We start from the raw sequence: 16,785 nt of genomic DNA, 5'->3' as shown, positions 1-16,785 counted from the left end.
GGGAGGGGGTGGTGTTGGGAGAGGGGTGGTGTAGGGAGCGGGGTGGTGTTTGGAGAGGGTGGTGTTTGGAGAGGGGAGGTGTTTGGAGAGGGGTGGAGTTTGGAGGGGGTGGTGGTTTGGAGGGGGTGGTGTAGGGAGAGGGGTGGTGTCGGGAGAGGGGTGGTGTAGGGAGAGGGGTGGGTTTGGCGAGGGGTGGTGTTTGGAGAGGGGTGGTGTAGGGAGCGGGGTGGTGTAGGGAGCGGGGTGGTGTAGGGAGCGGGGTGGTGTAGGGAGAGGGGTGGTGTAGGGAGCGGGGTGGTGTTTGGAGAGGGGTGGTGTAGGGAGAGGGGTGGTGTTTGGAGAGGGGTGGTGTTGGGAGAGGGGTGGTGTAGGGAGAGGGGTGGTGTAGGGGAGGGGTGGTGTTGGGAGAGGGTGGTGTTTGGAGAGGGTGGGTAGGAGAGGGGTGGTGTTTGGAGAGGGGTGGTGTAGGGAGAGGGGGTGGTGTAGGGAGGGGTGGTGAGGAGAGGGGTGGTGTAGGGAGAGGGGTGGTGTAGGGAGAGGGGTGGTGTAGGGAGAGGGGTGGTGTTTGGAGAGGGGTGGTGTTTGGAGAGGGGTGGTGTAGGGAGAGGGGTGGTGTAGGGAGAGGGGTGGTGTAGGGAGAGGGGTGGTGTAGGGAGAGGGGTGGTGTTGGGAGAGGGGTGGTGTAGGGAGAGGGGTGGTGTAGGGAGAGGGGTGGTGTTTGGAGAGGGGTGGTGTAGGGAGAGGGGTGGTGTAGGAGAGGGGTGGTGTTGGGAGAGGGGTGGTGTTTGGAGAGGGGTGGTGTTTGGAGAGGGGTGGTGTAGGGAGAGGGGTGGTGTAGGGAGAGGGGTGGTGTAGGGAGAGGGGTGGTGTTTGGAGAGGGGTGGTGTTGGGAGAGGGGTGGTGTAGGGAGAGGGGTGGTGTAGGGAGAGGGGTGGTGTTTGAGCGGGGTGGTGTTGGAGAGGGTGTGGTTGTAGGGAGGGGGTGGTGTTGGGAGAGGGGTGGTGTTGGGAGAGGGGTGGTGTAGGGAGAGGGGTGGTGTTTGGAGAGGGGTGGTGTTTGGAGAGGGGGTGGTGTGGGCGAGGGGTGGTGTCGGGAGAGGGGTGGTGTTTGGAGAGGGGTGGTGTTTGGAGAGGGGTGGTGTCGGGAGAGGGGTGGTGTTGGGAGAGGGGTGGTGTTTGGAGAGGGGAGGGTGTTTGGAGAGGGGTGGTGTTTGGAGAGGGGTGGTTGTAGGGAGAGGGGTGGTGTTTGGAGAGGGGTGGTGTTTGGAGAGGGGTGGTGTTGGGAGAGGGGTGGTGTTGGAGAGGGGTGGTGTTTGGAGAGGGGTGGTGTAGGGAGAGGGGTGGTGTTTGGGAGAGGGGTGGTGTTGGAGAGGGGTGTGTTAGGGAGAGGGGTGGTGTTTGGGAGGGGTGGTGTTTGGAGAGGGGTGGTGTTAGGAGAGGGGTGGTGTTTGGGAGGGGTGGTGTAGGGAGAGGGGTGGTGTTGGGAGAGGGGTGGTGTTTGGGAGAGGGGGTGGTGTTTGGAGAGGGGTGGTGTAGGGCGAGGGGTGGTGTTTGGGAGGGGTGGTGTAGGGAGAGGGAGGGGTGGTGTAGGGAGAGGGGTGGTGTTTGGGGTGGTGTGGAGGGGGTGGTGTTTGGAGAGGGGTGGTGTTGGAGAGGGTGGTGTTGGGAGAGGGGTGGTGTTGGGCGAGGGGTGGTGTTGGGAGAGGGGTGGTGTTGGGAGAGGGTGGTGTAGGGAGAGGGGTGGTGTTGGAGAGGGGTGGTGTAGGGAGAGGGGTGGTGTTGGGAGAGGGGTGGTGTAGGGAGGGGTGGTGTAGGGAGAGGGGTGGTGTTGGGGAGGGGGTGGTGTTGGGAGAGGGGTGGTGTTGGGAGAGGGGTGGTGTTGGGAGAGGGGTGGTGTTGGGGAGAGGGGGTGGTGTTTGGAGAGGGGTGGTGTTTGGAGAGGGGTGGTGTAGGGAGAGGGGTGGTGTTGGGAGAGGGGTGGTGTTGGGAGAGGGGTGGTGTTGGGAGAGGGGTGGTGTTGGGAGAGGGGTGGTGTTGGAGAGGGGTGGTGTTGGAGAGGGGTGGTGTTTGGAGAGGGGTGGTGTAGGGAGAGGGGTGGTGTTTGGAGAGGGGTGGTGGTTGGGAGGGGTGGTGTTTGGAGAGGGGTGGTGTTGGGAGAGGGGTGGTGTAGGGAGGAGGGGTGGTGTTTGGAGGGGGTGGTGTAGGGAGAGGGGTGGTGTAGGGGAGGGGTGGTGTTTGGGAGAGGGGTGGTGTTGGGGAGGGGTGGTGTTGGGAGAGGGGTGGTGTTTGGAGAGGGGTGGTGTTGGGAGAGGGTGGTGTTGGGAGAGGGGTGGTGTTGGAGAGGGGTGGTGTTGGGGAGGGGTGGTGTTGGGAGAGGGGTGGTGTTGGGAGAGGGGTGGTGTTGGGAGAGGGGTGGTGTTGGGAGAGGGGGTGGTGTTTGGAGAGGGGTGGGTTGGGAGAGGGGTGGTGTTGGGAGAGGGGTTGGTGTTGGGAGAGGGGTGGTGTTGGGAGAGGGGTGGTGTTGGGAGAGGGGTGGTGTTGGAGAGGGGTGGTGTTTGGAGGGGTGGTGTTTGGCGAGGGGTGGTGTAGGGAGGGGGTGGTGTTTGGAGAGGGGGGTGTTTGGAGAGGGGTGGTGTTTGGAGAGGGGTGGTGTTGGGAGAGGGGTGTGTAGGGAGAGGGGTGGTGTTTGGAGAGGGGTGGTGTGGGAGAGGGGTGGTGTAGGGAGGGGGTGGTGTAGGGAGAGGGGTGGTGTTTGGAGCGGGGTGGTGTTTGGAGAGGGTGGTGTAGGAGGGGGGTGTAGGGAGAGGGGTGGTGTTTGGAGGGGGTGGGTGTTTGGAGAGGGGTGGTGTTGGGAGAGGGGTGGTGTTGGGAGAGGGGTGGTGTTGGGAGAGGGGTGGTGTAGGGAGAGGGGTGGTGTTGGGAGAGGGGTGGTGTAGGAGAGGGGTGGTGTAGGAGAGGGGTGGTGTTTGGAGAGGGGTGGTGTTGGGAGAGGGGTGGTGTTTGGAGCGGGGTGGTGTTTGGAGAGGGGTGGTGTTTGGAGAGGGGTGGTGTTGGGAGAGGGGTGGTGTAGGGAGAGGGTGGTGTTTGGAGAGGGGTGGTGTTGGAGAGGGGTGGTGTTGGGAGAGGGGTGGTGTTTGGAGAGGGGGTGGTGTTGGGAGAGGGGTGGTGTTGGGAGAGGGGTGGTGTTGGAGAGGGTGGTGTAGGGAGAGGGGTGGTGTTGGGAGAGGGGTGGTGTTGGAGAGGGGTGGTGTTTGGAGAGGGGTGGTGTAGGAGAGGGGTGGTGTTTGGAGAGGGGTGGGTGTTTGGAGAGGGGTGGTGTTTGAGAGGGGTGGTGTAGGGAGAGGGTTGGTGTTTGGAGAGGGGTGGTGTAGGGAGAGGGGTGGTGTTGGGAGAGGGGTGGTGTTGGGAGAGGGGTGGTGTTTGGGAGAGGGGTGGTGTTTGGAGAGGGGTGGTGTTTGGAGAGGGGTGGTGTAGGGAGAGGGGTGGTGTTTGGAGAGGGTGGGTGTTGGGAGAGGGGTGGTGTTTGGAGAGGGGTGGTGTTGGGAGAGGGGTGGTGTTTGGAGAGGGTGGTGTTTTGGAGAGGGGTGGTGTTTGGAGAAGTAGGTACAGGGGACAACCTAGGCGGCTGGAATTTAAGAGAGGGTGGATTTGAGACATGGTCACCAAGGCATTGAGAAACAGCATGTTTTTCTTCTGAATGCCACTTATATGATGCTCTGTGCCTGTGACGCTGTTGCAAGTAAGATTTTCCTGACACCTGTCAGACTTGTGATCTGACAATAAACTGGTCGTTGACTTTGGTGCAGCAGGTAGTGCCACTGTCTCACAGTTCACAAGACCCAGGGTCAATCCCAACCTCTGCCACTGTCTGTGTGTGTGGTGCATGCATGTTTTCCATAAGTATTAGGAACAGTTAGGTCATTCAGCCCACTGAGTCTGTTCTACCATTCCTCTCAACCCCATTGTCCAGCCTTCTCACCATAATCTTTGACGCCCTTACCAAGAACCTATCAGCCTCTGCTTTAAATATACCGAATGACTTGGCCTCCACAGCTGTCCATGCCATTGAATTCCACAGGTTCCTCCAGCTAAAGAAATTCCTCTTCATCTGTTCTAAATGATCGTCCCTCTATTCTGAGGCTGTGCCCTCTGATCCTAGAGAGGAGACATTCTCTCCATGTCCACTCTATCTTTCCCTGTTACTGTCAGTACTGAATATAATACCAAATTATACTAATGCACACGGTCTATATGCCTCCGTTGTTAGGAGTTTCCTGCTACATCCCCAAGATGCGCAGGTTGGTGGTTAACTGGCCGACATAAGTCGCCCTGAGTGTGTGGGTGAGTGATTGGTGTGTGGGGAGAGTGGGAGAATAGATCAGTGTAAGTGGCTGGTATGGGCTTGATGGGCCGAATGGCCTGTGTGACTATTTTATTTATTTAGAGATACAGCATGGAACAGACCTTTCCGGCCCAATGAGCCTCACCATCCAGCAACCACCCATTTCACCCCAGCCCAATGAAAGGACAATTTAAACTGTCCAATTAACCGACTGACCAGTGGGAGGAAACCGGAGCACCCGGAGAAGACTACATGCACCACAGAAGGACGCACAAATTCCTTACTGCCGGCACCGGGATTGAACTCCGAACTCCGACACCCCGAGCTGTAATAGCGTTGTATTAACCGCTACGCTACACGTCAGACTGTGCCAGATCACTTACCTCAACGGCACATGTCCACAATCTCCACATACCGCTTGCACCTAGAAATCTATTCCCACCCCCCCCCACTTTCAGCAGTTTTATCCCCACTCCCAGTGAAAACTCCACAGGTTCATCACCTCCACCAGCAGAGAAATCAGGAGCAATCAGACGTACCTACCTCTACCACTTCCTCCGGCAGCTCATTTCACATTCCCATCCGAGGGTGAAAAACCTATCCCTGAGGTCCACTTCAAATCTTTTCCTTCTCACCTTAAACCTCTGCCCTCTAGTTTTAGATTTCTCTACCCTAGGGAAAACTATGACCTTATCTGAGCCCCTCATGATTTCAAAAATTCGGAATGGCAGGCTGTGACCAGTGGGGTACCGCAAGGTTCGGTGCTGGGACCGCAGCTGTTTACAATATACATTAATGATTTAGATGAAGGGATTAAAAGTAACATTAGCAAATTTGCTGATGACACAAAGCTGGGTGGCAGTGTGAAATGTCAGGAGGATGTTATGAGAATGCAGGGTGACTTGGACAGGTTGGGTGAGTGGGCAAATGTATGGCAGATGCAGATTAATGTGGATAAATGTGAGGTTATCCACTTTGGTGGCAAGAACAGGAAGGCAGATTACTATCTAAATGGAGTCAAGTTAGGAAAAGGGGAAGTACAACGAGATCTAGGTGTTCTTGTACATCAGTCAATGAAAGCAAACATGCAGGTACAGCAGGCAGTGAAGAAAGCTAATGGCATGCTGGCCTTTATAACAAGAGGAATTGAGTATAGGAGTAAAGAGGTCCTTCTGCAGCTGTACAGGGCCCTAGTGAGACCACACCTGGAGTATTGTGTGCAGTTTTGGTCTCCAAATTTGAGGAAGGACATTCTTGCTATTGAGGGAGTGCAGCGTAGGTTCACAAGGTTAATTCCCGGAATGGCAGGACTGTCATATGTTGAAAGATTGGAGCGACTGGGCTTGTATACACTGGAATTTAGAAGGATGAGAGGGGATCTGATTGAAACATATAAGATTATTAAGGGATTGGACACGCTGGAGGCAGGAAGCATGTTCCCGCTGATGGGTGAGTCCAGAACTAGAGGCCACAGTTTAAGAATAAGGGGTAGGCCATTTAGAACAGAGATGCAGAAAAACTTTTTCACCCAGAGAGTGGTGGATATGTGGAATGCTCTGCCCCAGAAGGCAGTGGAGGCCAAGTCTCTGGATGCATTCAAGAGAGAGTTAGATAGAGCTCTTATAGATAGCGGGGTCAAGGGATATGGGGAGAGGGCAGGAACGGGGTACTGATTGTGTATGATCAGCCATGATCACAGTGAATGGCGGTGCTGGCTAGAAGGGCCGAATGGCCTACTCCTGCACCTACTGTCTAGATTCCCAGCCTGTCTAGTTTCCATGAGGTGCTTGCAGCTTTCTTCCCCACGTGGGTCCCCCCCAGGTGCTCCAGGCTGCTACATCCCAAGAGGATGAGTCAGTAGGTAAGTGAGTAGGTTAGCAGAGCGCCACAGTAGTGTAACAGATGGTGCGGCACTATTACAGCCCGGAGTTCAGAGCTCAACTCCAGCGCTGGCAGTAAGAAGTTTTTACACTTCTCCCTGTGACATTGTGGGTTTTCTCCGAGTGCTCTGATTTCCTCCCATATTCCAAAGATGCTAGTACGTTAATGAATAGGTTATTAGGGTGCCACAGTAGTATATTAGTGTAGCGGTCAGTGTGACACTACTACAGCTCGGGGGGGGGGGGGGGGGTGAAGGGGAGTTGGGTTAGGGTTAGTAAGTTGTGGGTAAACCAAGTTGGCCCACAAACATAGCAAAACTCGTGGGCTGTGCCCAGCACATCCTCAGACTGTGCTGTCATTAATGCAAATGACACATTTCACTGTATGCTTTGATGTACATGTGACAAATGAAGCTAATCTTTAAATCTCATTTGGCCATATCCCTCTAAACCTTGGCTATGTGTACCTGCCCAAGTGTCTTTTCAACATTATATTGTACCAACCTCTACCACTTCCTCTGACAGCTCATTCCACACACTCACACCCTCTGTGTGAAACGCTTTCCCCTCATACCCCTTAATCCTTTCACCTCTCACCTTAAACCTTGCACCTTCCAGTTTCAGACTCCCCTCCCTAGCCTGGGGAAAAGACCGTAATCATTCACCATATGAGTGTTCCTCATGATTTTATAAACCTCTATCAGGTCACCCCTCCGCCTCCTTCACTCCGGGGAAACCTGTCCCAGCTTGTCCAGCCTCTCCTTACAACTCAATCACTGCAGCCCAGACAAAATTCCGAAGCTAGAGGGTCAAGTCGAGGCCTCATTGGCCGGTGCCCGAGTGTGCTGGCGAAGTTGAAGGCCCAGTATCTGAGAGGCTGCAAATCAACTGGAGACAGCCTGTCCTGGTGTATGTGTGTAGGCAGGCAGGTGGGATGGGGGAGAGGGCGAGAGGAACGGGATTTGCTTTGCTGTAGTTGCTTTGCCACTTGTTATGTTCTGTGTGGTTCTGCTATTGGCGTTGGAATGTGTGAGGGCTGCCCCCAGCACACCCTTGGGGGTGTTTTTGTTAACACGACAATGCATTTCACTGTATGTCTCTAAGTACGCACGATAAATAAATCCCAATCTGAATACTTGCTGTGCCCTCTCAATCTTCACCACAGAGATCAGCGACACAGGTTTAGGGGAATATCTCTCCTGTTCGTACATCTGACAATTGGATAACACAGGCTCAGGGACTAGGATATAAAACAATGGGCCGAATACGTGGGAGTTTGGCCTAAACTTCTCCCATCAGAATGGGTCTGCACCGATCATCGATGCTGTCCTCACCCTACAGTGAGTTGCCGTTGTCTCTTCAAAGTTAAACAGCAGAGACCAGGCGACGCAAAACAGGAAGCCAAAGAGCGGGCAGGTCACCGTGGCGACGGCCAGGGTGGTGAAGCGCAGCCGCAGTAAGCCAGGGTCCTTGTCCACAGGGAGGAATGTGGGCAGCAGCCTGTGAACCAAATACAGTGCAGGTGAGACCAATGGCATTATATAACATAAAACAGCTGAATCAAATACCCCTCTAGATCACTCCCTTCTGCCAACACTATGTCCATATCCTTCCATTTGCTGCACATTCCATAACACCATAAGGCATCAGAGCAGTATTAGGCTATTCGGCCCATCAAATGTTCCACCATTCTATCCCGACTGATTTATTATCCCACTCAACCCCTTCTCCTGCATTCTCCCTATAATCGTTGATGCCTTTCTGATTAAGAACCTAGCAACCTCTGCTTTAAATAAACCCAGTGACTTAGCCTCCACAGCCAGCTGTGGAAATGAATTCCACAAGTTTACTTCCCACTGGATAAATAAATTCTTTCTTATCTCTGTTCTAAATGGATGTCCCTCTATTCTGAGGCTGTGTCCTCTGGTCCAAGGCTCACTCACTATAGGAAACATCCTCTCCACATCATGTGCCCATCTTAGAGTCTCTTGAACACCTTGTCATATTTGCCTCCACCTCCAGCCCTGGCAGCAAATTCCACAAGACATCCGTGTAAAAAACTTGGAAAAAAACAAAAGACACAGGAGCAGAATTAGGCCATTCAGCCCATCAAGTCTACTCCAGCATTCCATCTCAGCTGACTTAATGCCCATCTCAACCCCTGCCTCAGTCTTTGTCCCATAACCTTTGAATCCTTCACCAATCCTCTTGCTCTTGATGTATGTATTGAATGCCTTGGAATTCACTTTAACCCTACTTGCCGGTGACTGTTCAGTGCCTCTCCTGGCTTTCCTGATTCCTTTCTAGCTTTTTATAATCCCCGAGGTCTGTTTGATCTTAGCCCCCTAAACAGAGTACATTTCCATTTTCTTCTTGACTAACTTCACCGCCTCTCTCAACATCCAGAGTTCCCTGACTTTGCCATCCTCTTCCTTCTCTCTGACCGGAACATACCTGTCCTGCACTCTGTGTAGTTGGTCTTTAAACACCCTCCACGGGTCAGATGTGGACTTGCCCAAAACCAGCTGCTCCCAATTAACTCTGCCTAGTTTCTTTTCAATGCTCTCATAGTTCAGCCTGTTCTAATGTAGTACTCTCCCACAAGGCCCAAGTTAACGACAGCTGTCTTAAAACTTAAGGAGAGGTGGTCCCTGTTCCCTGAGACCTCCCATTGAAAGGTCAGTCACCTGGCCAAGCTCATTACCCAAGACCAGGTCTAATATGGCTTCTCCTCTTGTTAGACTATCTACTTATTGATTTAAGAAACCTTTCTGGAACCACCTAACAAACTCTGCCCCATCTAAACCTCTTGTACACAGAAAATTCCAGTTAATATTAGGGAAATGGAAGTCCACCATGACAACAACCTTATTGTTTTTACATCTTTCCTTACTCTCCCGTACATCTGTTCCTCAATGTCTCAGTGGCTATTGAGGGTCGGGGGTGTGTATCTGTAGTCCGAATCAAGGGTGGTAACAAATCAGCATATAGCAGGGAGACTGAAAATCTGGCTGAGTGGTGTCACAACAACGACCTCTCACTCAATGTCAGCAAGACCAAGCAGCTGATTATTGACTTCAGGAGGAAGAAACGGAGGTCAATGAGCCAGTCCTGATCAGGGAATCAGAGGTGCAGAGGGTCAGTGTTTTTAAATTCCTTGGTGTTATTCAGGAGATCTGTCCTGGGTTGAGCACTTAAATGCCATTACTAAGAAGGTATGGCAGTGCCTCTACTTCCTTAGAAGTTTGGGTATATTGGCATGTCACCAAACCTTTGAAAAACTTCAAAAGATGAACAAGCGAGAGTATCTACTAACTGGTTGTTTCATGGCCTGGTATGGAAAACGATGTACAAGGGAGAGTACACTAACAGTTATATCACGGCCTGGTGTGAAAATGCCAATACCCAGGAACAGAAATGTCTACAGAAAGTGGTGGATACAGCCTCAGCCACCACAGACAAGACCCTCCTCACCACTGAGCACATCCATACCGAACACAGCCACAAGAAAGCAGCATTCATCATCAAGGATCCCACCATCGGGGGAACGTCACATGATGACGTAGGATCGAGACGTGGAAATCCAGCTCTCCCGTAAAAAACCAGTAAAATAATGTTTAAGTGAAGAAAAGTTAGTAAATACTTTTTAAAAATTACTTATAAACTACTCAGGATTGTCTTAAGATATGTCTCCTAAACAGAAGCAGAAGAAAACTACTACTTTGAAGACAACACAAGTTGGAAAAGAATCAAGGCCGGCAGCCATGAAAGAGCCTCGGGCTCAAGTGCATTTTACCTCCGGCGATACAGAACAGGAAACCGCGGCAACATCAACCGTTTCCAAAGAAAAAGAGCAACAGGAATTGCGCATGCGTGAAGGAAGGGGCATGCGCAAACACGAGCAACCCAAACTACAAATCCCAGCTATGATCGGAACTGAAAGTGAAAGTGAATATGATGTGGAATCAGATTCTCTGGATAAATCAGATGAAGATGAAGAGACAAACAAAGAAGAACAACAGGAAGAGGTTGGAGGTGATATTGGAGACATACAAAAATCTTTGGTGCAAATAATGCATGAATTAACAGCATTAAAAGTAATAAAAAGATATTAAAAATATGAAGATTATGTTTGATAAAATGATGAAAAGACAGGACAAAATGGACAAGAAAATTAAAAACTTGGAAGAAACAACGGGAGACACCATTGATAGAGTGAATAAAATGGAAGATAATATTTCTGCCTGGACATCAGAAAGAAAATGGTTGTTGGAAAAAGTGGATGTACTTGAAAATTTTAACAGACGAAATAATATTAAGATTGTTGGACTTAAAGAAGGTATAGAGGGAGAGGATCCAATAAATTTTTTTCAAAAATGGATTCTGGAAATTTTGGAAATGGAAGAAGGAACCCAGTTAATTGAAATTGAAAGGGCTCACAGAGCCTTAAGATCAAGACCTCAAGTTGATCAAAACCCACGATCAATCTTGATAAAATGCTTAAGATATCAAGATAAAGAAAAGATCCTGAAGGCGGCTGCCCAACGTGCCAGAAAGAGAAACGGGCCATTGATGATAGAAGGGAAAACAGTTCTTTTCTACCCTGATATAAGTTATGACCTTTTGAAGAGAAAGAAGGAATTTAACCCAGCGAAAGAAGTTTTATGGGAAAAGGGTTATAAATTTATATTGCGCCACCCGGCAACCCTGATAATTTTTTTGGATAATGGAAAAAGATCTTTTATTGATTATCGGGATGCGGAAGACTTTGCACAAGAACTCCCAAATATTCGCTAACCACAGCCAAAGATTTAAAAGTGAAATGGATTAAAGATGAAGACAGGGACAGTGAATGGAGTTGATGGATGTTTAAGGACAGAAGAATATTTAAATATATTCTTAATTATATGATACAGGGGGAGAAAGGTAAAACTTTGAGAAATATTAATCGAGAGTAGTGATATTATTTTTTCTTCTCTTATATATACATTTTTATGTTACGGGGGAGCTGGGGGAACTTCGGATCGATTGCTACGGGATTCACGTGTGTAATCCTGGCGATTGCCATGACCCGTACAACGGAGGGGGGTAATGTTGTGTTCTTTTTTATTCACAACATTAGTAGGGGGGTATTTTGTTATTTTTTCCTTTATAATCTATTTCTTTTTAATCTTTCTTTCTTTGCCTGGACAATCGGGGGGGGGGGGGGGGGGGAGACACATAGCAACACTGAGAATTTTAAAAAGATTCCCCAAGGTACTACGAAAGTTGAAAAGTTAGGTATTACTATAGACTGGAGTAACCCTGTTAAAAATAATGACTAATTTACTGAATTTTTAAAGTTTTAATGTTAATGGGCTTAATGGACCGGTGAAAAGAAAAAGAATTTTAACATACATTAAGAAAATGAAAATAGATATTGCTTTTAGCTGCATTCCATTTGAAAAAATTACTTATAATTTAAGAGATAAATATGAAATATTTCTGAAAATTTGGCGCCCTTATTTACAAAAGATAGGATTAAATATATAGGTGCTCCAAAGATAAAATTATTGGTTATTTGGGGAAAGAAATAAATATACATACTAAAGCTATTATGAACTCTGTGGAGCATGTGGGGATCTTCCGATATCCAGGCATTCTTTCTTTCTTTCTTTTTTTTCTCTTTTCTCTCTTTCTACACGGATATGTAGGGGGGAGAGGTTAAGGGGAGGGGGGAAGGGTTGATAATTTTTTTTTCCTTCTGTAACCATTTGAAAATTCAATTAAAAAAATTTATAAAAAGGTTCCCACCATCCAGGCCACACTCTCTTCTCACTACTTCCAGCGGGCAGGGGGCAACAGAAGCATCAGGTCCCACACCACCAGGTTCAGGAACAGTTATTTACCCCTCAACCATCAGATCCTACACCACCAGGCTCAGGAACAGTTATTACCCCTCAACCATCAGATCCCACACCACCAGGTTCAGGAACAGTTATCACCCCTCAACCATCAGATCCTACACCACCAGGTTCAGGAACAGTTATTTACCCTCAACCATCAGGTCCCACACCACCAGGTTCAGGAACAGTTATTTACCCCTCAACCATCAGATCCTACACCACCAGGCTCAGGAACAGTTATTACCCCTCAACCATCAGATCCCACACCACCAGGTTCAGGAACAGTTATCACCCCTCAACCATCAGATCCTACACCACCAGGTTCAGGAACAGTTATTTACCCTCAACCATCAGGTCCCACACCACCAGGTTCAGGAACAGTTATTTACCCTCAACCATCAGGTCCCACACCACCAAGTTCAGGAACAGTTATTATCCCTCAACCATCAGATCCCACACCAGCAGGTTCAGGAACAGTTATTACCCCTCAACCATCAGGTCCCACACCACCAGGTTCAGGAACAGTTATCACCCCTCAACCATCAGGTCCCACACCACCAGGCTCAGGAACAGTTATTACCCCTCAACCATCAAGTCCCACACCACCAGGTTCAGGAACAGTTATCACCCCTCAACCATCAGATCCTACACCACCAGGCTCAGGAACAGTTATTACCCCTCAACCATCAGGTCCCACTTCACCAGGTTCAGGAACAGTTATTTACCCTCAACCATCAGGTCCCACACCACCAGGTTCAGGAACAGTTATTACCTCTCAACCATCAGGTCCCACACCACCAGGTTCAGGAACAGTTATTACCCTTCAACCATCAGGTCCACACCACCAGACTCAGGAACAGTTATCACCCCTCAACCATCAGGTCCCACACCACCAGGCTCAGGAACAGTTATTACCCCTCAACCATCAGGTCCCACACCACCAGGTTCAGGAACAGTTATTACCCCTCAACCATCAGGTCCACACCACCAGGTTCAGGAACAGTTATTACCCTCAACCATCAGGTCCCACACCACCAGGTTCAGGAACAGTTTTACCCTTCAACCATCAGGTCCCACACCACCAGGTTCAGGAACAGTTATTACCCCTCAACCATCAGGTCCACACCACCAGGTTCAGGAACAGTTATTACCCTCAACCATCAGATCCCACACCACCAGGTTCAGGAACAGTTATTACCCCTCAACCATCAGGTCCCACACCAGTAGGTTCAGGAACAGTTATTACCCCTCAACCAGCAGGTCCCACAATACCAGGTTCAGGAACAGTTATTACCCCTCAACCATCAGATCCCACACCAGCAGGTTCAGGAACAGTTATTACCCCTCAACCATCAGGCTCCTGAACTGACGTGGATAACTTCAATCACACTACTCTAAACTGATTCTACAACCTACTAATTCACTTTTGAGGATTCTTTACACCTCATGTTCCCAGTAGAGTGATAGAACACTACAGCACAGAAACAGGCCTTCGGCCCATCTAATCCATGCCAAACCATTAATCAGTCTAGTCCCATTGACCTGCACCCAGACCATAGCCTTCCATACTCCTATCACCTGTGTATTTTCCAATATTTCTTTTAAATATTGAAAATCAAATCTGCATCCACCCCAGTTGTGCTGGCAGCTCAATCCACACTCTCACCACCATCTGAGTGAAGAAGATCTCCCTCATCTTCTCCTTAAACTTTTCACCTTTCACTCTTAACCTTTGTCTGCTGGTTGTAATCCCACCCAACCTCAGTGGAAAAAGCCTGCTTGCACTTACCCTATCTATATCCCTCATAATTTTGTCTACCTCTAGTAAATTGCCCCTCAATCTTCTACATTCAAAGGAATAAAGTCCTAACCTCAAATCCTGGCAACATCCTCCTAAATTTTCTCTGCACTCTTTCAACTTTACTTACATTTTTCCTGTAGGTAGGTGACCAAAACTACACACAATATTCCAAGTTAGACCTCACTAACATCTTACACAACTCCAACACGACATCCCAACTCCTGTACTCAATACTTTGATTTACTAACACCATCTGCCAAAAACTTTCTTTATGACCCTATCTACCTGTGACACCACATTCAAGGAATCATAGACCTGTATTCCCTCAGTGCCCCATCGTTCACTGTGCAAGTCCTACCCTGGTTGGTCCTACCGAAGTGCAACTTCCTGTGCTCGTCTGCATTAAATTCTATTTGCCACTTTTCAGCCCAGTTTTCTAGCTGGTCCAGATCCTGCTGCCAGTTTTGATAGATTTCATCACTGTCCACTAGCACCCCCAATCTTGGTATCATCTGCAAATTTGCAGATCCAGTTAAGCACATAATCATACAAATCATGGATATAGATGGCAAACAACAAGACCCAGCACCGAACCCTGCGGCACTCCACTAGTCACAGGCCTCCAGTCAGAGAGGCAACCAGTTACTACCACTCTCTGGCTTCTCCTGCTAAGCCAATGTCTAATCCAATTTACTACCTCCTCTTGAATGCCAAACAACAGAACTTTCTTAAACAACCTCCCATGCAGAACCTTGTCAAAGGCCATGTAGACAGCATCCACAGCTTGCCTTCGAGGAAGCTTAACTTCCTCAAAAAACTCTTTTAAGACATGGGTTACCACACAGTCATATTGACTATCACTAATCAGTCCCTGTCTATCCAGTCCCTTAGAATGCTTTCCAACTGATCTCAGGATCACAAACCTATAATTTCCTGGCTTCTTCTTGGAGCCTCTCTTAAACAGTTGAACAACACTGGCTATCCTCCAATACCTCACTGTGGTAAGGATGATTTAAATATCTGTAGGGGTCCAAGGAAACACATTGTCAGGCCCTGGGGTCTAATCCAGCCAAATCAAGAGAACAAACACCTCCTCCTCTGTAATCTCTACAGTATCCATGAACTTGATGCTGTTTTGCCTCACTTCTTCAGACCCTGTGTCCCTCTCCTGAGTAAATTCTGATGCAAAAAAATTCCATTTCGGATCTCCCAGCTTCACCGCCCTACTGCCTCCAATCCTGGTGATTCCCCAGGTCCACCAGCCCTCCCTCTCCGTCTGCGGATTCGATCCTCAGGCCAAACTTTCCGCGTCCAACACCTGTAGCAGTTCACTGTGGCCCTGGGCCAGTACCGGCGCCACATCAGCCGTCACTCACCTGTCCCCCATCGCAAGGACGGGGAGCGAGAGCGGGGTCCGGCGCGGCGATCGCCCGGGCAGGGAGGCAAGGTCCGGAGGCCCTGCTGAAGCCTGCGCCTAACGTACTGCCGCTCCTCCGGAACCCGGCACTTGGGCAGCAGCCGCAGCTCCACTGCAGGCGGCGGAAGAAGCGGAAAGGTGAGCAGCAGCCGAGACTCCGGCCCAGAGGCGGGGAAGTGAGAGGCCCGTGTATGGAGACAGGGCGGGGCTTGGAACAGGAGTGGGCCCGGGAATTCGGGGCAGCTGTGGAGGGTGGGGTGGGAGAGGGAGTGAGGGATAGAGGGGAGGCGGGAGAGTGGAGGGGGAGGGTGAGGGAGAGGGAAAAAGGAGAGGAAGGGTGAGGGGGAAGTAAGTGTGGGAGAGGAGGGGTTTAAGGGATGGAGGGGCAAGGAGGGGAGTTTGGGAAAGAGGAGAAGAAGGAAGGAGAGAGGGATGGAGCCAAAGTGGGAGGGAAGGAAGGAAGAAGAGAGAAGGGGAAGTGGAAAGGAGGAGAAAGAAGGAGGGAGAGAGAGGGGAGGGTGGGAAGGAGGAGAAAGAAGGAGGGAGAGAGAGGGGAGGGTGGGAAGGAGGGGAAGAGAGAGAGGGGGAGGGTGGGAAGCAGCAAAAGAGAGGGAGGGTGGGAAAGAAGAAGAGAGGGAGGGATGGAAGGAAGAAGAAAGAGCAGCTGAGGGAAGGCAGCGAGATGGTTGTTTCATTTTTCTACCACGCATGGACCTAACTTAGAACCTTTTAAATGTCTCTACTGTGTGAGCTTCTACCACCACCCCTGGCAGGGCATTCCACACACTCACCACTCTTTGTGTAAAAAACTACCTCTGATATCATGTTAAAATTATGCCCCCTCATATTAGCCATTTCTGCCCTGGGATAAGGCGCTGGCTGTCCAGTCTGTATTCAAGGTTGTATTCCAGACTATATTCAAGGATTCATCTTCAAATTTGGATGAGTATGCTGCAGTTGTTACGGGCCTCATTAAGACCTGTGTGGATGAGAGTGTGCCTACAAAGACATACCGTATATTCCCAAACCAAAACCAGGAGGTACATTGTCTGCTGAAGGCTAGATCTGTGGCATTCAAGTTTTAGATGTCATGCCGAATCTCCACAAACTCCTAAGGAAGTAGAGGAATTTTCATGCTTTGTTCACATTTGTACTTCTGTGCTAGGTCCAGGACAAGTCCTCTGAAATAATAACACAGAGAAATTTAAAATTACTGATCTGCTCCACCTCTGATCCTTCAATGAGGAACTCTGGTTTCCTTCTCCTGAAGTCGATAATCAGCTCCTTGGTCTTGCTGACATTGAGTGAGAGATTGTTGCTGTGACACCACTCAGCCAGATTTTCACTCTCCCTCTGATATGCTGATTCATCACCACCTTTGTTTCGGCTGATAACAGTGGTGTCGTCAGTAGTCTAGAATATGGCATTGGAGCTCTGCTTAGCCACACAGCTGTAAGTGAG

The 16,785-nt window shown here is 49.7% G+C and overlaps 1 protein-coding gene across 2 annotated transcripts in view; it reads right to left on the bottom strand.

Annotated features, from left to right (window-relative positions):
* Window positions 1-15,838, bottom strand: part of pgap2 (post-GPI attachment to proteins 2) — a 29,475-nt gene extending 13,637 nt beyond the window's left edge. Inside the window, exons 1-2 of one of the 2 annotated variants that reach the window (XM_073044405.1) lie at window positions 15,284-15,838; window positions 7,556-7,721 (exon numbers count right to left, since the gene is read on the bottom strand). In XM_073044405.1, the coding sequence (XP_072900506.1) occupies window positions 7,556-7,721; window positions 15,284-15,294 (177 nt within the window). In that variant the 5' untranslated portion in view covers window positions 15,295-15,838. The remainder of the gene's footprint in view (window positions 1-7,555; window positions 7,722-15,283) is intronic. The other variant, XM_073044406.1, reaches the window with a different exon arrangement.
* Window positions 15,839-16,785: the final 947 nt, after the last annotated feature.

This window comes from Hemitrygon akajei, chromosome 4 (genome assembly GCF_048418815.1).
Source record: "Hemitrygon akajei chromosome 4, sHemAka1.3, whole genome shotgun sequence".
NCBI lineage: Eukaryota > Metazoa > Chordata > Chondrichthyes > Myliobatiformes > Dasyatidae > Hemitrygon > Hemitrygon akajei.
The sequence above is the reverse complement of the archived record's forward strand: the minus strand, read 5'-3'. Positions and strand labels throughout refer to the sequence as shown.